This window comes from Styela clava, chromosome 3 (assembly GCF_964204865.1).
Source record: "Styela clava chromosome 3, kaStyClav1.hap1.2, whole genome shotgun sequence".
Classification (NCBI taxonomy): domain Eukaryota; kingdom Metazoa; phylum Chordata; class Ascidiacea; order Stolidobranchia; family Styelidae; genus Styela; species Styela clava.
The window spans coordinates 14510195-14536963 of NC_135252.1; the positions used below are offsets into that span (position 1 = coordinate 14510195).

At 35.7% G+C, this 26769-nt stretch overlaps 3 protein-coding genes and 1 long non-coding RNA gene across 5 annotated transcripts; 2 read left to right on the top strand and 2 right to left on the bottom strand.

The window, feature by feature from the left end:
- Positions 1–5895: 5895 nt before the first annotated feature.
- LOC120343382 (uncharacterized) lies at positions 5896–7965 on the top strand. Its single transcript, XM_078110870.1, has 7 exons — positions 5896–5983; positions 6171–6247; positions 6356–6483; positions 6608–6791; positions 6905–7032; positions 7138–7239; positions 7398–7965. Exons 2-7 carry the CDS (start codon positions 6184–6186, stop codon positions 7509–7511), a joined length of 720 nt encoding a protein of 239 aa, XP_077966996.1. The 5' UTR covers positions 5896–5983; positions 6171–6183; the 3' UTR covers positions 7512–7965.
- A 2785-nt stretch (positions 7966–10750) lies between these two features.
- LOC144421070 (uncharacterized) lies at positions 10751–12286 on the bottom strand. 2 transcript variants are annotated; one of them, XR_013474936.1, is made up of 3 exons: positions 12145–12286; positions 11798–11899; positions 10751–11631 (listed from the first exon to the last, which is right to left on the bottom strand). It is a non-coding gene; the product is annotated as an uncharacterized LOC144421070 (long non-coding RNA). The 2 variants fall into 2 exon arrangements; XR_013474937.1 differs by lacking the exon at positions 12145–12286 and adding an exon at positions 11990–12058.
- A 3101-nt stretch (positions 12287–15387) lies between these two features.
- LOC120343384 (uncharacterized) lies at positions 15388–17436 on the top strand. Its single transcript, XM_078110878.1, has 7 exons — positions 15388–15540; positions 15728–15804; positions 15909–16036; positions 16161–16344; positions 16458–16585; positions 16691–16792; positions 16951–17436. The coding sequence occupies exons 2-7, from the start codon at positions 15741–15743 to the stop codon at positions 17062–17064; spliced, it is 720 nt and encodes a 239-aa protein (XP_077967004.1). The 5' UTR covers positions 15388–15540; positions 15728–15740; the 3' UTR covers positions 17065–17436.
- Positions 17437–20512: 3076 nt separating this feature from the next.
- Positions 20513–22727, bottom strand: LOC120343380 (uncharacterized). Its single transcript, XM_078111272.1, has 7 exons — positions 22658–22727; positions 22414–22492; positions 22135–22262; positions 21827–22010; positions 21571–21698; positions 21367–21468; positions 20513–21208 (listed from the first exon to the last, which is right to left on the bottom strand). The coding sequence occupies exons 2-7, from the start codon at positions 22475–22477 to the stop codon at positions 21095–21097; spliced, it is 720 nt and encodes a 239-aa protein (XP_077967398.1). The 5' UTR covers positions 22478–22492; positions 22658–22727; the 3' UTR covers positions 20513–21094.
- Positions 22728–26769: the final 4042 nt, after the last annotated feature.

The following is a 26769-nucleotide window of genomic DNA, read 5'->3' on the forward strand; positions in this document are numbered from 1 at the left end:
TTACTTCATATTTCACGAACCAATGTCACGGCTGACCGGCTCCGTCACGCCTATCTGCCGATCGTTTCAGCAAAGTCGGTACTCGGTAGCGCTGAACACAAACAGGATTCAGAACTCAAAAAAACAGGACTCTGGCAGGGTTTTCAACAAACAGGATCGGATCAAGAGTGGGAATATTCGCGGTTACCCGGGGTCAATCAGGAGTTCCAACTAAATCTATAATATAACCATACGTACAGGAATAATCCAAACAGATTTAAATTATCCGTACATAAATGTTAAAACATAATCGTGCCTTGTTAGGATGAAACCGATATTGATGAATCCGAGTTTACCACTACTAGACAAGCCTGAAACGGGTGTTTTGTAATTTTTAACAGTGTTTGGATGCTGTTGTCGGGTTGTAGCAAATAACTTCCATGCCTGTATGTTCCATGAATTCGTTGTGCATAACCAAAGAAAAAAAGCATATATAGGTGCCAGTTGTCACTGTGTGCATGAGGTTATGTTGAACACCATAACTGTATATAACTGTATATTGAACATGCTTTTGGCGAAGAGTAATGTTAAATACTTGAATGTAATTGTGGGTATAAATGATTGGTTCTATTCAGACTTTGCAATGTTTAAATGTGATTGTCTGATTGTAGTGAACACTGAATTCATGGGATGACCAAGCCTCGAGTAAACTATTATTCCTAAGCTTTGGTAAAAATTGCTTTAGCGTATGGGTCAATAAATATGCTTTAAATTGAGTCATGTTTAACAGACAGCGGTATTATTTTCAGTTTGAATTAGAAAATGCGTACAGTTTTGGTTGGTTTTTCTTTTTCATAGTTTTTCAGAATTGGATAAATGCATATTTTAATCATACTGTGGGGCTTTAATTATCCCAAATAAAAAAATTTCAAACGGAACTTCAAAATTATTCCTGTAATGAGGACTATAAGTAATTATAAATCTTTTATACGATCCATGGCGATAATGCATGTACGCAACATAGTTTTAAATGCGATGCTACTTTGTTTTTATTGTGTTTTGATGTGCTGTCGCCTGACAGTAAACCTGATACATACAACCATGGGTGGTATACTTGATCTCACAATATAATTTTAAAGTTTAGTTGAACATACTAATGAGTGTGTGCTAGTGTATGTAATACCGCAGTCTTTGCAATGTTTATATTATGCGGTTGTAGCGAACACTATAATTGTATAATACATAGTCCCCATGTAGTTTTAGATTGAGAAATGGGTACTCCTGAAGTATGAGCACCATGATGTCGCATAATCTGGTACACAACCTGAGTTCTGGTTGTGCGCCATCTTGGTGCGCATACTTCAGGAGATCCGAGCAATGTTTAAATGTGAGTTTGTGAAGCATAATAATACATATTTTTAAGTGATCAGATGTGTGTCCAATGAACACAAAATACGTCAGCGCAGCACGTTTTTGATGTTGCTGATGTAGTGAACACTAAAATATGTCAAAATTAGATTTGTCAACAGAAGCGAAATAGTTTTCCCTGTTCGGAGTCGGACTCCGAATTCGAATTTTGATTTCGGACCAGGACAGAGTCGGAGTCTGAATATTCTGACTCCGCTCATCTTTGTTACTTAGTCACATCTAGTTTGGATATCTATAATTTTCACTATCCGGATAACGGATATATCCGAATATTTCGTATTTTCACTAGTTACTGCTTACTGTTAGCAAATCAATTTCACAAGATTTTTGTGGTAAATTGTAGTTTTATTGTAAATTGTACAATAAACTACCAAAAATGTAGAATGGTGCACAGATTACAAGTAATCCGAGACTTAGCTTATTTCAACGCTTGAAATCAGTCCTCAGAATTAAAACTTTTTTTTCCACTTAACACCAGGTCCCGGGAGAAAAGAAAGCCGATAAGATGGCCTAATCATATGACGAACCACGGCCTCTCGTCTGGTTACAGTCCATGTCGGGTATGGGGTTAGTTAGCCAGTTTATTGTTTTCAGGGGCATGGACCTGACGGTGAAGAAAGCCATAACCAACCAGCGAGTACATGAACCACCCTACGGCGGCGAGAATTGCACATAAGTGTCCCCGCATGAGATTCGAATCTGCGAACCCACGCAGGGTAATCGGAGTTGGGGTGGCGAGCGTATTCCCAACGCTTAGCACGATGCACTTCACCGCTGAGCATAAGAAGGCGTTCCTTCAATATACTGCAAAAACTAAACGCCGCATCAGATAAAAAAGCAACAAGATCAGCAGCACTTCCCACAGTGTAGGCTTAAATTATATGTACGTGGAAGCGCAATGCACCGGATGAGAAGCAAAATCAAAATGTACCACCAAGCCGCACCAGACCACAAACAAATGCCAATCCACCAACAGCAAGGCCCGATGATACATAGCCTACGTGGCGTCAATTGTGCAGTATTGGTGTTGTGTCCAGTACCGAACCAAAACATGCCCCCATTTGTCTAATTTTCCGACAATATACCTGAATCCTAAGGCAAAAACAGTGACATCAATTACTAGTCATCACCTAAACCGCCATCCTCCAGACTGCCTCATCTACACCTCCACCTCCTCAAATCTCTACTGCTCTAATATACAAAATAAATACCTTACCTTTAAAAATGATTGGCGTACAGCAGTGGTTCTCAACCTGTGGTACGCGTACCACTAGTGGTACGCGGAACATGTTCAGGTGGTACGCGAGCAGTTTTGAATTATTGCAACAATTAAACCTTTGAGTTCGCTAAAATATGCCGACAACGCTTTATCTTCCATACTGTATGTATTCGCTGTACGGCCTTTATGCATATTTTCCCGGGCATCAATTACCTTGTTTATTTCCATAACCATAACCAATCAACAACAATGATGTAACAATTGCAATTTCTGCAGCCGTTCAGACACCTTTGTCCTCCAGGCAGATATTCAAGTATGGTTGTAAAGTAAACATTGCCTCGTTTTTGTACATTTGGAATTTGTTTGTGGTCTGGCGAGGTTGGGTGGTACATATTGATTTTTCTTCTCATCTGGTGCATTGCGCCTTTCACGTACATATAACTTAGGCCTACACTGTGGGAAGCGCTGCTGAGCTTGTTGCCTTTTGACTTGACGCGGCATTTAGTTTTTGCGGTATATTGAAGGAACGCCTTCTTATGCTCGACGGTGTAGCGCATCGTGCTAAGGCTGGGCGTTAGGAATACGCTCGTCACCACAACTCTGATTACCCTGCGTGGGTGCGCAGGTTCGAATCCCATGCGGGGATAATTATGTGCACTCTTCGCCGCCGTAGGGTGGTTCACGTACCTGGAAAAGGGGAACTGGCTAACTAATTCCAGACCCGGCATGGAGTGGTAACCGGACGAGAGGCCGTGGTTCGTCATATGATTAAGCCATCCAATCGGCTTTCTACTCTCCCGGGATCAGGATGTAAAACCTATTCTAGGTTGGAAAAAAAGCTAGTTTTAATCTCGATGAGTCATTTCAAGCGTTAAACTAACTTGTGTCCCGGATTACTTCTAATCTTTGCACCATTCTATAATTTCGGTAGTTTATTGTACAATTTACAATAAAACTACAATTCACCACAAAAATCTTGTGAAATGGATTTTCTAACAATAAGCAGTAACTAGTGAAAATACGAAATATACGGATATATCCGTTAGTAAAAATTATAGATATCAAAACTAGCCAAACTAGATGTGACCGAGTAGCGAGTACCGACTTTGCTGAAACGATCGGCGGACAAGCGTGACGGAGGCGGTCAACCGTGACATTGGTTCGTGAAATATGGAGTAATGAATAGTAACAAACGATGAAATTTATCAAAGAAAGAAATATATCACACCACGAAGTCTCGTTATGAACACAAAATTCTGCATCTCCTAAATATCAAGTCTTTTTATTACGACTGCAAAACGGTCAATGAGTGCTAATCTACACAGAATGAGTTGCCATCCCAAAGATTATTGCTAACAGTGTTTGGTTCTTTACACCGTATCCAACTACCTATAACATGGACGACTTTGTACCCCCATAGAAGTTTAGCCATTTGTGGAGTCAGCCTCTTAAAACTGGCTTCGAACGAGCTGCTCGGGTAACGAGGACTTGATTGAAAACTATTATCGAATTTGTCTCGTTCATATACGGGCAAATTTGTCTAGAAAAAATAACTTAACATAATCGGATCTTTTTCATATTTCAACTTATTACTTATCGATTTAATCGGTAAGTATGTTGATAGGTATGTGTGTGTTTGTCTGTTAGATGCACGCGATAAATCACGAAAGCGAGATTGAATCTGCCCACGATTTTGCATGTGCATTCATTATATGTCGTACCAGAAGCCTATTGATTTTGAATAAAATATGTCGTATAATTAGCGAGTTGTTAATTAGTTAGTGATGGGACACAAGGTGTCACTATGGAGTAAGAGCGCTATTTTGGGGGATCCCCTAACTTTCGATCGATAAGTCTTCGGTCTCTGACCGATATTCTCGTTTGAAAGTGTTGTGAAGTACTTCAACGTACGATTTTTTTTTTATCTTCGAACGGTTTTTTATCGTTGATTGCACGAACCCAATTCCGAAAACATATGCAACATAACACATACGAACGGCGATGCTTGTGTCTGCTTCTCATTTACGATCAAGATTAATTTCTACAATAAATTTCAGACAAATTTATACTGAATGGTAAAATATCTAGGATATATGATAAAAGCGTTAATACACGATTGACTTGAGACAATTTTACGTTAGGGTGTCTGTATATTTTAATATTGATAGTGTTGCGCTTGGTATCTGTATATGTACCAACTGTACAAATTGTTGAAAAGTAGCCTAATTTCAAGCGATGAAAGGTGTATTATGTGTAGAGGCGACAAAGAAGTTGAGCGCTCAATAAGAATTCCGAGTATGACTTTGAAACACGTGATATTTTGAACGACCGTGTATTTCCTGCAAGTAAAAGTATGAATATTGTAGCTTTGTATAATCACGAACATAACATCAAAGAAAGTAAATTTAAAACGATCATATCCATGAGTAGTGTTGTTTATACACGAAACAAGAATGAGAATATTGCATTTTTTATTATTCAGTGATTAAGGTAATATCTGTTTTTGTTGTATGGACACACTTGACAACTACTACTAAGACACAAACTGTACGGTTAGGATTACACTGAGAAACAAGAGAGCTACGCACAAATATATGGATACGTTAGACCAGAGCGAATCAGTCCTTACCGGTACCTTTGACGCTACCGGTACCCTCAAAAAAGTTCTGAATTTCCAGTAGCAAGAATTTTGCAGAATCAAAACGTACAGCCAGTCATGACACTGACTAAAATCCGTGTTCCCATGGTTAAAAAATAATACATCAAAATTTTAGACGAAATATCAAATTTCATAGAATTCACGCAAAATTTTGAAATAAATAAAAGTAATAGCCTTCTAGCGAAAAAATTAATCTTTAACCACTGAAAATTTCAAAGCAATTGGTCCAGTATTCGAAGAGAAAAGCGACTTTTTAAAAACGTGTCAAAGAACAAGAACAACAACAACAACAACAACATAATATTGAAACGATCGTTATGTCCACTACGTGTCCAATAAACATACAGGTCAATACTAAATGAAACTCCATATTATGATATACGTTTTATTATCTCCTGTTTATCCATCAACCGCGAAAGAAGTTTACTGCGGTTTACTGGCACTCTTAAAAACACACCCGTCGCAATCAACTCATAAAATCATCAAAACAAACTGTAAACATCTCTGAAATTATATTTATGCTTGGTATAGATAGGAGTCCATACCGCTCATGCAGAATTCTAAGGTTGTAAATTTCGACCAGTATAAATACCCCATGCTTACACTCCGAAGTCATCAGTTTTCAAGTGCACAACTAGAAGACAAAGCAAGCAGCCGATCCCATCTCTACATTGGAATTCAATTTTCGAACAGAAAAAGTAATGTATAGCTTCTAGTATTTTAGGAAAACACTTTTACCATTTTACATACTTCTACCATTTTACTCGTCTATTGCATATAGTCATGGTGCGAAAGAGTCTGAAGAAGCTTTGAATAAGTAAAGACATCGAAATATTCTTGTCTCTAGAGATTCGTTTTATTGATTATTTCTTGGTTTCTATTCAGAAAAGAATAAAAAATGAAGTTCGCCATCTTTATCGCAATCGTATTCGCTGGAATTGTCAATGGACAAATCGTAATACGTGAGTAATTTGTTGAACATTGTGCATAACTAACTTTCCTCTATCGACGCTATTAAAATGCGTAAAATAGAACTGAGTGAATATTCCTAAATGAATTTTTTTTTATAGACGAGAATGCCCTCACATGGCCTGAAAATGACCACACACTTGGGGGAGCAATCGTGGATTTTGTCTATGAAGAAATCGGCAATGGATCGTGTCAAGTTTCACTCCCGTCTATGGTCAACCTTTTTCACGTGAGTAATATTTGAGTATTAAATGAAATTATTTAGATTGAAATTTGTATATAAATATAGTTAGAGAAACTTCAGAACTTCATCTAGTTCCAAGTACGCAATATTTAAACGTCTATCGCTTCAGGTTGTGAATGGATTTATCGTCCCTGAGAGCAGCAGCCCCGTTGAAGGTCTTTACACGATCAGTGCACCAACCCACTGGAGTTTAGTCAACGGCACATTCAAAGTTCTCATCTTGTTTGACCGTGGATCAGCTTTTGCTCTGGAAGACATTGTATTTACTTGTGATCCTCTTGCAATTACTGACAGTAAGTTTGTCCGTAAATTTGCGATAAAATGTAGAGAATATTTGGAGATAAATATATTGCCATGGTCTTATCAGGATTTGTGTAATATTAATACTGTCCCATCATTTTTCTAGTCAACGTTTACTCTTTCCCTCAAAACAACTTGATGGGAGAAGCTAGCTCAACAATTTGCTACAGAAGAGCTTTCCACGTCGGAGATGTTTTGACAATCACTTTCCCAGTCCGAGTCAGAGAATTCAATGTGAGTTGCAGATTTTTTGATCAAAATAAAATTGTGGATTTAGCTCAATTTGCAGTTTATCGAGCAATTTATTCAATATACTAATTATATTTTTCCGTTCAACAGGTAACCACCTGGAACTCCAACTACGAACTTATAACTGAAGACAACATCACATACACTTTGACCGGATTTCAAGCTCCAATCGGAAATGATTTTAATACAGAGGTTAGTGTTTACAGTATTCATTCAATGAGATAAAGTCTAGAATGGGTAGAGTTACAAATATAAGACGAAACACTTCCAAAGTATCTTTAAACACAACACCCAAAACGTGATGTGTTTTCGAAATCCTAGTAATTCACGTTACCTAATTGTCATTCCAGGTTTCATTCCACCTTGTCTACGACATGGAAGATGGAGTCGATAGATGGTTTTCCGCTGGTGACATCACCGTCTCAATCACAAAAGCAGCCGACAGTGAAGTTATCATTTTCTAAAACTTCATACATCTCTTCCATTGATACGTTTATCTCATTCCGGAACTTGTCATTTAGATATTTTCTGATCCTATTCTCTGAAACAGTTGCATATTTTGGACAATCAAATTTAAATGTAATATTAGGTGTTTCAATAACTGAAATTTTGAAACATAAATTCACTTTGAAACACCGAACTTTATTTTAATTCATCATATGAACATGGTGAATGCGAGTGAAAATATTATTTGCTGAATTTTTGTACTTACTTTGAAAATTTTCTTTGAATGGTTGAAATACCATGACAAGATTTATTTCGTCGGTATATTCATGTAATTTGTTGTAGAATTTGTAAGCTTACTTTTGATATTTTTATACCAATGATGAACTATTTTTATACTCAATTTGATACGATATAAATGTGAAGTAAAACGGAACTAGCATTTGACAATAAATATCTGATTTTTACGAAAAATTTCTGACTTCAATTCAAGGTGGAAAATCTAGTAATTGACGCATTTTCTTTAAGAACTATAACCTTGATAAAGTTACAGGCCAGTGCTTAAGGGGGCCCTGCGTATATAACATGGTCTATCCTTAGGATAAAGCCTAACAGCTATCCGATTGATGTTTGCAAATAATGCATTTGTACATTTACAGTTTAAATAACTTATGATGATTGCAGAAAAAAGCAGTGTAATAATACTATACAAGAGAATAAAGCTTAAATGCATAGGCACACAGTTCGCACCGAATTTGATAAAAAAAAACGGCGAACAAACGATACCGAGTCGTCCGAGCAATACGAAATAAAAACTATTCTCCTTATCGAGCGACTTCTTCCGTCTTTGAATATTTGAAATGAATTAGTCCTACAATGGCGGAGAAAGACACAATTTTTGCCAACAACAATATTAACCACAACAAGAATAACAACAGACGAATTAAAAAGTACGTGACGTCATAATGTAAAAGTAGAAAACACGTTTTTGACCATATTACAGCATCGGGCGCTCACAAACATACGTCGCAGCTCATATTTTTTTGCCTAATGGTTCCGCAGATAGCTGTTGGATCAATTTAAAAAGATATTTTTTTCTTTTTTTTGGCGACCATAATACAAACGTAAACGTGGGTCAATTTTCAGCCCACCACCTTGCGTCAATTCTGGACGGCTAGTTAAAAATTCTCACATATCAATATGAAAAATAAAAAGCTTTTGACTACAATGCTTCCCCATAATTCCAGATATTTCTAGCCTTAAATTTACTATGTGGCGTGCGCAAATGGTAGAGAGATGCCACTCGTCGTCAATACAATGATTGCAATTTAGTAGTTCATGTAAAATTGTAAACGTTCTAAAACGCTCCATGCTTTCCATTGCTCCCTTTTTATAGAAAGAATTGCACGTAATAAACTCGATTTAAAAGAGGTATCGATGAGATTCCCCATTGAGTTGATCCAGAGCATGCTTCATTTTTACGCGAATCAAAAACTCAAAAATATTGAGCTAACACATATTTTATTGTGTATCAAAAAGGATAGATAGTTTGAAAGCGACTGGCGCAACATCATTGTTATAAGCGATCAATAGTTTTTAACATGCGTTAAATTATCTGGATATCTGTTGTCGCTTTTATTAGGAGTGTTTATAGTACACGTGAGGGATATTGTTACAGATTTAACCTTGAATTTTAACTCGTTAAGGTATGTAACGAGATTTATGGAGGCAAAAGTACAAATATAGGCGTAAATTAGTAAAAACAGAATTGATTTTAGACTCGGTAAAAATGTCGTGGACTCGGAGTCGAATCAGAGTCCAAAAAATGTGTGGATTCGACTCGAATCCGAGTCCGGATCCGAATCCCGGCCCATCCCTAAATAAAACATATATCTGAAACCTTTGCGGGATGGCGGCTGGACATACTGGTCTAACTTCGAATAATATAATTGTTGGGGATAATATAATGGTTTCCTTTTAAAAACAAATTCCAAGGTCATTCTTTCTTTCACGAGATGAAAAAAAAACTGACGCAATAAATAAAATAAATACCTTACCTTTAAACATGATTGGCGTACAGGAAGATTATCCAATACTTGCAAAGTTGTGTGGTAAAATATTTAATTTATCACCAAAGTTATTTGGTAAAAATCGGAGCGCGAGTAACAATACTTACGTGTATTTAAGAGAACTTCTGATATATATACATGCAGATGCAACAAAATGCTTCTGCAAATTTGAACACAATGACAATTGTATTATACCCACTATATTATAAAAGCAGAAAGATTCCTCATATCAGCAAGCTTGCAGCACGATTGCCCCAAACAAGCCTCACTGCTAAGTAAAAAGCTAACTATATATACCATAGTTTTGAAAAACTGGAATCCGGGTGAGGTGATGTACATGATATTTTAAAGAGTTTTCGAAAATATGTACATCCAATATGCTTCATGGTGAAATGTGCACTAGTGAGGAATTTATCTGGCCCATGCGACATCGTAATTTACTTAGTGAGACATTGAATTTGTAATCTACCCACCAGCATATGATAGCATTAGTAAAGGAACTTCGACAAATGAGACTGGCGGATGTGACTAGGGTTGGATTATCCGAATAATCGGTTAACCGATAGGTGTTTTGCCATCTGATATCTGGATAGTACTGTGAGCGGTTTTATGCTCATTAAAGATTTTTATATTTTTTCAGTTGGTGGTTGCTACTGACAGCATATAATTACAACTCTTATTTACACTTCTTTTTCTATATTTTAGTCATTTGAAAAATGCCGGAGTGAATTTCACTATCACATCACAAAATACGCGACCTTGGATTTTGTTATTAAAAGGCAAAACCCCCAATCATTATATTTATATAAAGCTATAGACTAGTGTGTTCAGCCGCCATCCCGCAAGTGTTTTATTTATTTGATTTATTGTTTAGTTTGACAAGGAGTTAGACCTGAATTCGTTTGTTTATTATTCTTATTGGATTTATTATTGTTGTTGGAAAAAATTGTTCCTTTCTCCGCCATTGCAGGACTAATGGGTTTCAAATGATTACCCAAATTACCCAAAGTCGCTCGATAAGGGGAATAGATTTATTTCGTATTGCTCGGACGACTCGGTATCGTTTGTTCGCCGTTCTTCTTCATCAAATTCGTAGCGAACTTTGTGTCTATGTATTTAAGCTTTGCTCTCTTGTATAGTATTATTGCAATGCGTTTTTTCTGCAATCATCATAAGCTACTGTACAAATGCATTATTTGTAAAGTTCAATCGGATAGCTGTTAGGATTAATCCAAAAGATAGACCATGTTATCTACGGCAGGATCCTCTTAAGCATTGGCCCGTAACTCCTTGCTCTAGTTTATATACAAAAATACGTCAATTACTAGAATTTTCAACTTGAATTGAAGTCAGACATTTTTTGTAATAATCAGATCTTTTTTTGTCAACAATTCGTAATGTTTAACACAGCGTCGTATTCATAAATTGAAAATATTGATAATGTAATATTACACAAATGCAATGAGATAAAAAAATTTATCAAGCATAATATGCTAGTTCATTTTTACTTCAAATTTATATATACAAATTGAGTATAAAAATAGTTCATCATTGGTATAAAAATATCAAACGTAAGCTTACAAATTCTACAAAAAATTACATAAAATATACCGACGAAATAAATCTTGTCATGGTATTTCAACCATTCAAAGAAAATGTTCAAAGTAAGTTCAAAAATTCAGCAAATATTATTTTCACGCGCATTCACCGTGATCATATGATCAAAAGTTTGGTGTTTCAAAGTGAATTTATGTTTCAAAATTTCAGTTATTGAAATACCTATATTATATTTATATTTGATTGTCCAAATTGTCTAATTGTAATATATTTAATTTTGATTGTCCAAATTATTCAACTGTTTCAGAGAATAGGATCAGAAAATTCAACGTACATATATATCTAATTGACAAGTTTCGGAATGAAATAAACGTATCAACGAACGAGATCGATGAATGTTTTAGACAATGATAACTTCACTGTCGGCTGCTTTTGTGATTCAGACGGTGATGTCACCAGCGGAAAATCATCTATCGACTCCATCTTCCATGTCGTAGACAAGGTGGAATGAAACCTAGAATGACAATTAGGTAATGTGAAAAACTAGGATTCCCAAAACAAATCAAGTTTCGGGCAATCGGGTGTTGTGTTTAAAGATATTTTGGAAGTATTTTGTCTTATATTTGTAACTCTACTAATTCTATACTTTATCGCATTAAATGAATACTGTAAACACTAACCTCGGTATTGAAGTCATTTCCAATGAGAGCTTGAAATCCGGTCAAAGTGTATGTGATGTTGTCTTCGGTTGTAAGTTTGTAGTTAGAGTTCCAGGTGGTAACCTGTTGAACAGGGAAAAATTAGTTAATTAGATAAAATGCAAATTCAGCCATGTCCACTATTAAATTTTAAACAAAATTTCTGCAACTCACACTGAATTCTAAAAGTAACAATACTTTTCCTTTTGTTTTGGTGTATTAAAGAGTACTAATATATCTCTGATCTGAGTATCTGATATATCTCTACAGGGAGGTGCCACCCATTGCTTCTGCAAATTCAAACACAATGATAAATGTATTATACCCACTATATTATAAAGACAGAACGTTTCCCCATAACAGCAAGCTTGCCCCAAACACATTGCTAAGTAACGAGCTGCCTACAATAGTTTAAAAAAAAACGGAATCCGGGTGAGGTGATGTACATGATATTTGCATGAGTTAACTGAAAGCCAGAACCATTCCCATTGCGTCCACGTACGATATTTTAAAGATTTTTCGAAAATATGTACATCTAATATGCTTCATAATAAAAGGTGTCGCAGTGAGGAATTTATCTGGCCCATGCGACATCGTAATTTACTTGGTGAGACATTTATTTGGTAGACTACTTACCAGCATATGATTGCACTAGTTTGCGTAAATTAAAGGAACTGCGACAAATGAGACTGGCGGATGTGACTAGGGTTGGATTATCTGAATAACCGGTTAACCGAGAGGTATTTTGATATCCGGATAGTATTGTGAGGTTAAACCGGACAATGAAGTTGCCAGAATACACCATATGCTTTTTTGGTGGTGGTGGCTACTGACGGCACCCTAAGCATATAATAGCAACTTTCATTCACAGTTCTTTGTCTATATTTTAGTCTATATGCTGGAGTGAACTTCACTATCACATCACGAAATACGCAAAACAAATGTGATTGGTATGTTATGGAAGAGCGCATTTGCTTTAAAAAGTTAGGTTGGGAGTATAAGCGAGACTGTAAACGAATTCAGTTGAAGAGATTTGAGGAAATGGATGTGTGGATGAGGCAGTCTGGAGGATGGCGGTTTAGGTGATGACTATTTATTGATGTCGCTGTTTTTGCCTTAGGATCCGGGTATATTGTCGAAAAATTAGGCAAATGGGGCATGTTTTGCTTCGGTACTGGACACAAGACCAATACCGCATAATCGACGCCATGTAGGCTATGTATCATTGGGCCTGGCTGGTGGAAGATTGGCAGGTCCTATACTAGTATACTACATTTGGAATTTGTTTGTGGTCTGGCGGGGTTGGGTGGTACATATTGATTTTTCTTCTTATCTGGTGCATTGCGCTTTCACGTACATATACCTTAGGCCTACACTGTGGGAAGCGCTTTTGAGCTTGTTGCCTTTTGACCTGACTCGACATTTAGTTTTTGCGGTATATTGAAGGAACGCCTTCTTATGCTCGACGGTGTAGCGCATCGTGCTAAGGCTGGGCGTTAAGAATACGCTCGCCACCACAACTCTGATTACCCTGCGTGGGTGCGCAGGTTCGAATCCCATGCGGGGATACTTATGTGCACTCTTCGCCGCCGTAGGGTGGTTCACGTAACCGCTGGTCACGTACCTGGAAATAACTAACTGGCTAACTAATCCCAGACCCGGCATGGAGTGGTAACCGGACGAGAGGCCGTGGTTAGTCATATGATTAAGCCATCTTATCGGCTTTCTACTCTCCCGGGATCAGGATGTAAAACCTATTCTAGGTTGGAAAAAGCTAGTTTTAATTTCGAGGACTCATTTTAAGCGTTAAACTAACTTGTGTCCCGGATTACTTCTAATCTTTGCACCATTCTATAATTTCGGTAGTTTATTGTACAATTTACAATAAAACTACAATTCACCACAAAAATCTTGTGAAATTGATTTTCTAACAATAAGCAGTAACTAGTGAAAATACGAAATATACGGATATATCCGTTAGTAAAAATTATAGATATCAAAACTAGCCAAACTAGATGTGACCGAGTAGCGAGTACCGACTTTGCTGAAACGATCGGCGGACAAGCGTGACAGAGGCGTTCAACCGTGACATTGGTTCGTGAAATATGGAGTAATGAATAGTAACAAACCATGAAATTTACCAAAGAAAGAAATATATCACACCACGAAGTCTCGTTATGAACACAAAATTCTGCGTCTCCTAAATATCAAGTCTTTTTATTACGGCTGCAAAACGGTCAATGAGTGCTAATCTACACAGAATGAGTTGCCATCCCAAAGATTATTGCTAACAGTGTTTGGTACTTTACAACGTATCCAACTACCTATAACATGGACGACTTTGTACCCCCATAGAAGTTTAGCCGTTTGTGAAGTCAGCATCTTAAAACTGGCTTCGAACGAGCTGCTCGGGTAACGAGGACTTGACTGAAAACTATTATCGAATTTGTCTCGTCCATATACGGGCAAATTTGTCTAGAAAAAATAACTTAATCGGATCTTTTTCATATTTCAACTTATTACTTATCGATTTTAATCGGTAAGTATGTTGATAGGTATTTGTCTGTTTGTCTGTTTGCCTGTTAGATGCAAGCGATAAATCACGAAAGCGAGATTGAATCTGCTCAAGATTTTGCATGTGCATTCATTATATGTCGTACCAGAAGCCTATTGATTTTAGATGAATTATGTCGTATAATTAGCGAGTCATCAATTAGTTAGTGATGGGACACAAGGTGTCACTATGGAGTAAGAGCGCTGTTTTGGGGGATCCCTTAACTTTCGATCGATAAGTCTTCGGTCTTTGACCGATATTCTCGTTTGAAAGTGTTGTGGAGTAATTTCAGACAAATTTATACTGAATGGTAAAATATCTAGGATATATGATAAAAGCGTTAATACACAATTGACTTGAGACAATTTTACGTTAGGGTGTCTGTATATTTTAATATTGATAAACTTGCGCTTGTTATCTATATATGTACCAACTGTACAAATTGTTGAAAAGTATCCCAATTTCAATCGATGAAAGGTGTTTTATGTGTAGAGGCGACAAAGAAGTTGAGCGCTCAATAAGAATTCCGAGTATGACTTTGAAACACGTGATATTTAGAACGACCGTGTATTTCCTGCAAGTAAAAGTATGAATATTGTAGCTTTGTATAATCACGAACATAACATCAAAGAAAGTAAATTCAAAACGATCATATCCATGAGTAGTGTTGTTTATACACGAAACCAGAATAAGAATATTGCATTTTTATTATTATTCAGTGATTAAGGTAATATTTGTTTTTGTTGTAGGGACACGCTTGACAACTACTACTAAGACACAAACTGTACGGTTGGGATTACACTGAGAAATAAACATACAGGTCAATACTGAAGGAAACTCCATATTATAATATACGTTTTATTATCTCCTGTTTATCCATCAACCGCGAAAGAAGTTTACTGCGGTTTACTGGCACTCTTAAAAACACACCCGTCGCAATCAACTCATAAAATCATCAAAACAAACTGTAAACATCTCCAAAATTATATTTATGCTTGGTATAGATAGGAGTCCATACCGCTCATGCAGAATTCTAAGGTTGTAAATTTCGACCAGTATAAATACCCCATGCTTACACTCCGAAGTCATCAGTTTTCAAGTGCACAACTAGAAGACAGAGCAAGCAGCCGATCCCATCTCTACATTGGAATTCAATTTTCGAACAGAAAAGGTAATGCATAGCTTCTAGTATTTTAAGAAAACACTTCTACCATTTTACATACTTCTACCTTTGTACTCAACTATTGCATATAGGCATGGTGCGAAAGAGTCTGAAGAAGCTTTGAATAAGTAAAGACAACGGAAAATTCTTGTCTCTAGAGATTCGTTTTATTGATTATTTCTTGTTTTCTATTCAGAAAAGAATAAAAAATGAAGTTCGCCATCTTTTTCGCAATTGTATTCGCTGGAATTGTCAATGGACAAATCGTAAGATGTGAGTATTTTATCTAACATTGTGCATAACTAACTTTCCTCTATCGACGCTATCAAAATGCGTAAAATAGAACTGAGTGAATATTTTAACTGATTTTTTTGTAGACGAGAATGCCCTCACATGGCCTGAAAATGACCACACACTTGGAGGAGCAATCGTGGATTTTGTCTATGAAGAAATCGGCAATGGATCGTGTCAAGTTTCACTCCCGTCTATGGTCAACCTTTTTCACGTGAGTAATATTTGAGTATTAAATGAAATTATTTAGATTGAAATTTGTATATAAATATAGTTAGACAAACTTCAGAACTTCATCGTGTTCCAAGTACGCAATATTTAAACGTCTTGCACTTCAGGTTGTGAATGGATTCATCGTCCCTGAAAGCAGCAGCCCAGTTGAAGGTCTTTACACGATCAGTGCACCAACCCACTGGAGTTTAGTCAACGGCACATTGAAAGTTCTCATTTTGTTTGACCGTGGATCAGCTTTTGCTCTGGAAGACATTGTTTTTGCTTGTGATCCTCTTGCAATTACTGACAGTAAGTTTGTCCGTAAATTTGCGATAATATGTGGAGAATATTTGGAGATAAATATATGGCCATGGTCTTATCAGAATTTGTGTAATATTAATACTGTCCCATTATTTTTCTAGTCAACGTTTACTCTTTCCCTCAAAACAACTTGATGGGAGAAGCTAGCTCAACAATTTGCTACAGAAGAGCTTTCCACGTCGGAGATGTTTTGACAATCACTTTCCCAGTCCGAGTCAGAGAATTCAATGTGAGTTGCAGATTTTTTGTTCAAAATAAAATTGTGGATTTAGCTCAATTTGCAGTTTATCGAGCAATTTGTTCAATATACTAATTATATTTTTCCGTTCAACAGGTAACCACCTGGAACTCCAACTACGAACTTACAACTGAAGACAACATCACATATACTTTGACAGGATTTCAAGCTCCAATCGGAAATGACTTTAATACAGAGGTTAGTGTTTACAGTATTCATTCGATGAGATAAAGTCTAGAATGGGTAGAGTTACAAATATAAGACAAAATACTTCCAAAGTATCTTTTAACACAACTCCCAAAACGTGATGTGTGTTTGAAATCCTAGTAATTCACGTTACCTAATTGTCATTCCAGGTTTCATTCCACCTTGTCTACGACATGGAAGATGGAGTCGATAGATGGTTTTCCGCTGGTGACATCACCGTCTCAATCACAAAAGCAGCCGACAGTGAAGTTATCATTGTCTAAAACTTCATACATCTCTTCCATTGATACGTTTAACTCATTCCGGAACTTGTCATTTAGATATTTTCTGATCCTATTCTCTGAAACAGTTGAATATTTTGGACAATCAAATTTAAATGTAATATTAGGTGTTTCAATAACTGAAATTTTGAAACATAAATTCACTTTGAAACACCGAACTTGATTTTAATCCATCATATGAACATGGTGAATGCGAGTGAAAATATTATTTGCTGAATTTTTGTACTTACTCTGAAAATTTTCTTTGAATTGTTGAAATACCATGACAAGATTTATTTCGTCGGTATATTTATGTAATTTGTTGTAGAATTTGTAAGCTTACTTTTGATATTTTTATACCAATGATGAACTATTTTATACTCAATTTGATACGATATAAATGTGAAGTAAAACGGAACTAGCATTTGACAATAAATATCTGATTTTTACGAAAAATTTCTGACTTCAATTCAAGGTGGAAAATCTAGTAATTGACGCATTTTCTTTAAGAACTATAACCTTGATAAAGTTACAGGCCAGTGCTTAAGGGGGCCCTGCGTATATAACATGGTCTATCCTTAGGATAAAGCCTAACAGCTATCCGATTGATGTTTGCAAATAATGCATTTGTACATTTACAGTTTAGAAAGCTTATGATGATTGCAGAAAAAGCAGTGTAATAATACTATACAAGAGAATAAAGCTTAAATGCATAGGCACACAGTTCGCACCGAATTTGATAAAAAAAAAACGGCGAACAAACGAGCAATACGAAATAAAAACTATTCTCCTTATCGAGCGACTTCTTCCGTCTTTGAACATTTGAAATCAATTAGACCTACAATGGCGGAGAAAGACACAATTTTTGCCAACAACAATATTAACCACAACAAGAATAACAACAGACGAATTAAAAAGTCCGTGACGCCATAATGTAAAAGTAGAAAACACGTTTTTGACCATATTACAGCATCGGGCGCTCACAAACATACGTCGAAACTCATATTTTTTGCCTAATGGTTCCGCAGATAGCTGTTGGAACAATTTAAAAAGATATTTTTTTTCTTTTTTCTGGCGACCATAATACAAACGTAAACGTGGGTCAATGTGCGCCTTGGCTGTGAACTGGATTTTCAGCCCACCACCTTGCGTCAATTCTGGACGGCTAGTTAAAAATTCTCACATATCAATATGAAAAATAAAAAGCTTTTGACTGCAATGCTTCCCCATAATTCCAGATATTTCTAGCCCTAAATTTACTATGTGGCGTGCGCAAATGGTAGAGAGATGCCACTCGTCGTCAATACAATGATTGCAATTTAGTAGTTCATGTAAACGTTCTAAAACGCTCCATGCTTTCCATCGCTCCCTTTTTATAGAAAGGATTGCACGTAATAAACTCGATTTAAAAGAGGTATCGATGAGATTCCCCATTGAGTTGATTCAGAGCATGCTTCATTTTTACGCGAATCAAAAACTCAAAAATATTGCGCTAACACATATTTTATTGTGTATCAAAAAGGATAGATAGTTTGAAGGTGACTGGCGCAACATCATTGTTATAAGCGATCAATAGTTTTTAACATGCGTTATATTATCTGGATATCTGTTGTCGCTTTTATTAGGAGTGTTTATAGTACACGTGAGGGATATTGTTACAGATTTAACCTTGAATTTCAACTCGTTAAGGTATGTAGTGAGATTTATAGAGGCAAAAGTACAAATATAGGCGTAAATTAGTAAAAACAGAATTGATTTTAGACTCGGTAAAAATGACGTGGAATCGGAATCGAATCCGAGTCCAAAAAATGCGTGGATTCGACTCGAATCCGAGTCCAGATCCGAATCCCGGCCCATCCCTAAATAAAACATATATCTGAAACCTTTGCGGGATGGCGGCTGGACATACTGGTCTAACTTCGAATAATATAATTGTTGGGGATAATATAATGGTTACCATTTAAAAACAAATTCCAAGGTCATTCTTTCTTTCACGAGATGAAAAAAAACTGACGCAATAAACAAAATAAATACCTTACCTTTAAATATGATTGGCGTAGAGGAAGATTATCCAATACTTGCAAAGTTGTGTGGTAAAATATTTAATTCATTACTAAAGTTATTTGGTAAAAATCGGAGCGCGAGTGACAATACTTACGTGTATTAAAGAGAACTTCTGATATATATATATATATATATACATGCAGTTGCAACAAAATGCTTCTGCAAATTTGAACACAATGACAATTGTATTATACCCACTATATTATAAAAGCAGAAAGATTCCTCATATCAGCAAGCTTGCAGCACGATTGCCCCAAACAAGCCTCACTGCTAAGTAAAAAGCTAACTATATATACCATAGTTTCGAAAATCTGGAATCCGGGTGAGGTGATGTACATGATATTTTAAAGAATTTTCGAAAATATGTACATCCAATATGCTTCATGGTAAAATGTGCACAAGTGAGGAATTTATCTGGCCCACGCGACATCGTAATTTACTTAGTGAGACATTGAATTTGTAATCTACTCACCAGCATGTGATTGCACTAGTCTGCGTAAATTATAGGAACTTCGACAAATGAGACTGGTGGATGTGACTAGGGTTGGATTATCCGAATAACCGGTTAACCGATAGGTGTTTTGCCATCTGATATCTGGATAGTACTGTGAGGGTAAACCGGATAATAAAGTAGCATGAATAAACCATAATATGCTCATTAAAGATTCTGATATTTTTTCAGGTAGTTGCCACTGACAGCATATAATTACAACTCTTATTTACACTTCTTTTTCTATATTTTAGTCATTCGAAAAATGCCGGAGTGAATTTCACTATCACATCACAAAATACGCGACCTTGGATTCTGTTATTAAAAGGCAAAACCCCCAATCATTATATTTATATAAAGCTATAGACCAGTGTGTCCAGCCGCCATCCCGCAAGTGCTTTATTTATTTGATTTATTGTTTAGTTTGACAAAGAGTTAGACCTGAATTCTTTTGTTTATTACTCTCATTGGATTTAATATTGTTGTTGGAAAAAATTATTCCTTTCTCCGCCATTGCAGGACTAATGGGTTTCAAATGATTACCCAAATTACCCAAAGTCCCTCGATAAGGGGAATAGATTTATTTCGTATTGCTCGGACGACTCGGTATCGATTGTTCGCCGTTCTTCTTCATTAAATTCGTAGCGAACTTTGTGTCTATGTATTTAAGCTTTGCTCTCTTGTATAGTATTATTGCAATGCGTTTTTTCTGCAATCATCATAAGCTACTGTACAAATGCATTATTTGCAAACTTCAATCGGATAGCTTAATCCAAAAGATAGACCATGTTATCTACGGCAGGATCCTCTTAAGCACTGGCCCGTAACTCCTTGCTGTAGTTTATGTACAAAAATGCGTCAATTACTGGAATTTTCAGCTTGAATTGAAATCAGACATTTTTTTGTAAAAATCAGATCTTTATTGTCAACAACTCGGAATGTTTACCACAGCATTCGTACTCATAAATTGAAAATATTGATAATGTAATATTACACAAATGCAATGAGATAATAATTTTTATCAAGCATATGCTAGTTTCTTTTTACTTCAAATTTTCATATACAAATTGAATATAAAAATAGTTTCATCATTGGTATAAAAATATCAAACGTAAGCTTACAAATTCTACAAAAAAATACATAAAATATACCGACGAAATAAATCTTGTCATGGTATTTCAACCATTCAAAGAAAATTTTCGAATTAAGTACAAAAATTCGGCAAATAATAATTTTTTAAAAAGTTTGGTGTTTCAAAGTGAATTTATGTTTCAAAATTTCAGTTATTGAAAACCTATATTATATTTATATTTGATTGTCCAAATTGTCCAATTTTATTATATATTTAATTTTGATTGTCCAAAATATTCAACTGTTTCAAAGAATAAGATCAGAGAATTCAACGTAGGCTACATATATATCTAAATGACAAGTTTCGGAATGAGATAAACGTATCAACAAAAGAGATGGATGAATGTTTTAGACAATGATAACTTCACTGTCGGCTGCTTTTGTGATTGAGACGGTGATGTCACCAGCGGAAAACCATCTATCGACTCCATCTTCCATGTCGTAGACAAGGTGGAATGAAACCTAGAATGACAATTAGGTAATGTGAATTACTAGGATTCCCAAAACAAATCAAGTTTTGAGTGTTGTGTTTAAAGATATTTTGGAAGTATTATGTCTTATATTTGTAACGCTACTAATTTTATACTTTATCGCATTAAATGAATACTGTAAACACTAACCTCGGTATTGAAGTCATTTCCAATGGGAGCTTGAAATCCGGTCAAAGTGTATGTGATGTTGTCTTCGGTTGTAAGTTCGTAGTTAGAGTTCCAGGTGGTAACCTGTCGAACAGGGAAAAATTAGTTAATTAGATAAATTGCACGATAAAATGCAAATTGAATCATGTCCACGATTAAATTTTAAACAAAATTTCTGCAGCTCACATTGAATTCTCTGACTCGGACTGGGAAAGTGATTGTCAAAACATCTCCGACGTGGAAAGCTCTTCTGTAGCAAATTGTTGAGCTAGCTTCTCCCATCAGGTTGTTTTGCGGGAAAGAGTAAACGTTGACTAGAAAAATAATGGAACAGTATTATTTTTTTGCAACTCCTGATAATACCATCACTATTTATTTATCTTCATTGTAACATTAAATCAATATTCTTTACATTTTATCTTAAATCTACAGACAAACTTACTGTCAGAAATTGCCAGAGGATCGCAGGCGAATACAATGTCTTCCAGAGCAAAAGCTGATCCACGGTCAAACAAGATGAGAACTTTGAATGTGCCGTTGACTAAACTCCAGTGGGTTGGTGCACTGATCGTGTAAAGACCTTCAACTGGGCTGCTGCTCTCAGGGACGATAAATCCATTCACAACCTGAAGTGCAAGACGTTCAAATATTGCGTACTTGGAACAAGATAAAGTTCTGAAGTTTGTCTAACTTTATTTATATACAAATTCTAATCTAAATAATTTCATTTGATACATAAATATTACTCACGTGAAAAAGGTTGACCATAGACGGGAGTGAAACTTGGCACGATCCATTGCCGATTTCTTCATAGACAAAATCCACGATTGCTCCCCCAAGTGTGTGGTCATTTTCAGGCCATGTGAGGGCATTCTCGTCTAAAGTTTGTTTAAAATTAAAGTTTAAAGTTAGAGTCTGAAATTAGAGTTTGTTCAGTTAAGAATATTCACTCCATTTTACACATCTTGGTAGCAATAGAGGATCGATAGAGTAAAGTCAGTTAAGCACAATGTTCGATAAAATACTCACGTCTTACGATTTGTCCATTGACAATTCCAGCGAATACAATTGCGATAAAGATGGCGACCTTCATTTTGTTTCTATTTCTAAAAAGTAAACAAGGTAACAATGAATAGAACCAAGCTCTATGGAAAAGAATCTCCCGATGTCTTTACTTATTCAAATCTACTTCTCACTCTTTCACGCCATGCTTGTATGTGATAGTAAATCACGGTAGGGGTGATTTCTTGAATACTAAAATCTAAAGCTTACCTTTTCTGTTCGAAAATTAATTTCCAATGTAGAGATGGGATCGGCTGCTTGCTCTGTCTTCTAGTTGTGCACTTGAAAACTGATGACTTTGGAGTCTAAGCATGTGTTATTTATACTGGTCGAAGGCGTGGCAATTTATGTTTATTGCTCATTACATTTTCAGAAATGTCATAAAATAACACACACACACGTAATAGAACGGTCACTGTTGTCTATCCGATGGTGATTTGACAATTACTTCACTCGCCCTCAGGGCTAGTTGTTTCGAAAACCACCAGACGTGCAAGCTTTTATTGACGTGTTATGTGAATTTTGCGAATTGAGTCAGTCGCAACGTCGTCGATCGAATTATGTATGACAGTATACAATGGGCATTGCAGGTTTGTTTATGCCTACTGATATATACCAACAACAATATAGGAATATAGAATTACCGCTAAACTGGTAAACATAAGGATAAATAAGTTGTTAACGATGTAACACGAAGATATTCTAAATAGAAAGCACGTTCCCGCAGTTCTCGGCACTTATAAATTATTTTTAACTTGAAACCATACCGTATGTATTCGTATACCATATGTATTTGTTTTTCACGAACCGTAAGTGCTACATGGTCACAAGTTTTGGACAGTAAATTAATTGTATACAGCATGTTGGCAGAAGTATCATTTTTGACGCCTAAAAATCAACGCCACAAAATTTACCGCAAGCTGTGAATGTACATCTGAGGTAGACAATTTTTAAGCATGAGGCACAACATATGTTAATAATTTTAACGCTATGTAGACCTAACAGTAACGATCTTAGATTTCGAGTAATTGACAGACATTGTATGAGCGCTTTAATTGGGATAGCCTAGCCCTACGGAGGCGATTATTCAAAAGGGAATTATAACCACATATTCATCCCTGTCATCCTTGTCAGTATAGCATTTTCCGCTCGAAGAATTGTCAAGCATAGTCATTCAAAATAGAACACAATATATATATATATTGGGAGTTGTAAACGACACTGACGCCGTTGCAAACATATATTTAATATTTATACTTGTCAAGATTGATATTACATAGTAAAAGTATCCGAATTTATAAATTACGAAGTTGGTACTGCACGGAAATTAATTTTCACCCAAACCATTTAACCTTGTATATGAACGTGCATCAGGACGGTTTTGTCTCGAACTCCTTGTGCCGTGCATGTGGAAACAGTTGGTTTTCATGAATGAATATCCCAAAACAAAAATTTGCTTTATATTTATATACACGTGGTAACCAGAAACTAACGAAATCTTTGTGAGGTCGCTGATATCGTATCAGTATACAAATACAGAACGTGAGAATAAGGTGTGGCATGCCAAACAAAAGATTTCCCCACCAAATAAATTAGTAGGAAAAATTGATGAGAATGTTTCGCATTCCTCTTTTTATCCAACCGACGACTACAAAGGGACATTATCATTCTATATTTCCGATACCTAAACGAACGGCGGCTATTTTTATCTACTTGTTAAATATTATATTGAGTAGGGTTACCATATTTTTATAAGCTCAAAGCGGGATGCATCCAAAGAGCATAGCTGTGATTTTTTCATCTTTAAATCTACCGATTTTAAATTAGGGGCTACATTTAAAACCATCCCGACTGTCTTCATTGACCATAATGTCATCGAGAGTCAGCCCATTACCTGTAATTCGTACTTGATTAAAATATTCGTTGTGTATAGAAGTGGTTGTAACAAATTTGCAATAGAAGGTACACGAGTATCGCTGTACCTGTAGCCAAGGATGGTCAATGCCGAATAATTCACTATTTCGACGCGAATACATTCGAAATTATTATTTTCAAATATGAAATTTCGAATACTTCAAAAATAAATTCGAGCTTATCCTATTGTATGGTGGAATTAGCATACAGTAAACAATGGAATAACCGTTACCTACAAGCTGGCTACCAGACAATTTATATCCGCCGATTGCTGTAATAGTAGTATGCCCTTTTTATTTTCGCAAGTACCAGAGTGCGAATCAAAATTAATTATAATGGGGCAGTTTACATTTAGTTTTGTGTACACAGATTGCCGTGGTATTTTAAAGTTACTTTAATAGAAACATTTTATTTTTCGTAAGACGATGCAACCATGAGTTATAAGTTACATTAAACTAAAGTAAATTAATCAGCATTTTAAATGCTGTTATCAGTCATGGATTTACGGTAAATATTTTGCACAACAGATAGGTCCATGCTTAACAATCTTTATCAAAACTATTTGCCGAAAGTGGGTGAAAGCATAAATTATATTTTTGTGAGTAGGAAATTATGAATCAAAAATTAATTACGAGAATATCGGTCAGAGACCGAAGACTTATCGATCGAAAGTTAGGGGATCCCCCAAAACAGCGCTCTTACTCAATAGTGACACCTTGTGACCCATCACTAATTAATCACTAACTCCCTAATTATACGACCTAATTCATCCAAAATCAATAGGCTTCTGGTACGACATATAATGAATGCACATGCAAAATCTTGAGCAGATTCAATCTCGCTTTCGTGAGATATCGTGTGCATCTAACAGACAAACAGACCGACAAACAGACAAATACCTATCAACATATTTACGGATTAAAATCGATAAATAATAATCCAGCATTTTACCACACATTATATTTGCACAGATTATTTTAAAATTGTAATGCTTTTGTTTTTCGTAATTATAATCAGGCAGATTATAACCACACATTTTATGTCCACAGATTGTTGCCGTATCTTAGAGTAGTAATGCATTAATTTAATCGCGAGTCGGCAAAACTAGGAGTTACGTTAAACACAATTAAATTAATACAATAAGTCATTTTAAATGCTGTTATCGGTCATGGATTTGACTATTTTGTCGCAACATAAAATCATCTCAGTTAAAAGTCCATACTTTCAAATATCATTATCAAAATAAGTTTCCTGAAGGCGAGAAATAATATAAATTATTTTTCCGTGAGTACGAAAATATAAATCAAAAATTAATTGTAATGAGGCAGTTTACCACAAATTTTATGTCCACAGATAGTTGTTTTATTATTTGTTTTTCGTAAGTACGGAAATAGGTATAAAAAATTACTTATGATTGGCCAGATCATTTATTTCCGCAGATTTCCGCGGTATTACTTCTATTTTTTCGTAAGTTGACGCAACCACGAGTTACGTTAATTAAACAAAATTGAATTAATACGGCAAGGCATTTTAAATGCTGTTATTGTTCATGAATTTGAATATTTTGTCGCAACGGAAAATCATCATACAGTAATGAAAAGTCGATACTTTTGATTATCATTATCAAAATTATTTGCCAAAAGTGGGAAGAAGTAGTGTAAATGATTTTTTTCTAATAAATCAACTCATTTTTTCGGACTTTAGGCAATTTATTGGGTGTCGTAATTTGTAACAAATCGCACGACTTTATTTAACCAACCCCGTGTAACTCCCGATATTTGGTCCCGATGTTGGATTCGCCGTCACGCCCGACTAGGCGCAGACAGATTATTGCTTCCAAAATCATCGTGTGCGTTGTCTCACGACAAGATTAAGTGAGTGGCTTTATAAATATTCAAATTAGTTGTGCATCAACATTAATGAAGATTTTATTATAGAATGCAGATTACAAAGCAAAATAGGAGAGCAATCATTTGAGAGGGAAGGCCCTAGAACCGGTCCTAGCACTTGAAAGCATGTTGACAAATGACAGTAAGATCTGAAGATTTTAAATTCACTTCAAGGCTCCAATGAGTAGATGTAGTAGAGAATCATTTCGTGCTACGATTGTTCAGCATAAAAAGAGTGAGTTGTGAATGTCCTAGGTAACCAATACAGTGATGATTGGTCAAGGAATGTTAATTTTGATAAGAGATCAAGATATTATGTAACCTAATATGTATATTTTCAGGAAGAAAAAGATCATAAAAAAGTTGCAGTGTGAGGATTTATGCTGTGTAGCAGTAAGCAAGGATATGAATTGACTAATAGGTGATGATTTATCTCAAAAATCAGAATCAACTTACACCATACAGCCATATCAATGAAAATTTTCGATTGAGGAACTGAAACTTTCGGCAAAAAAGAAAT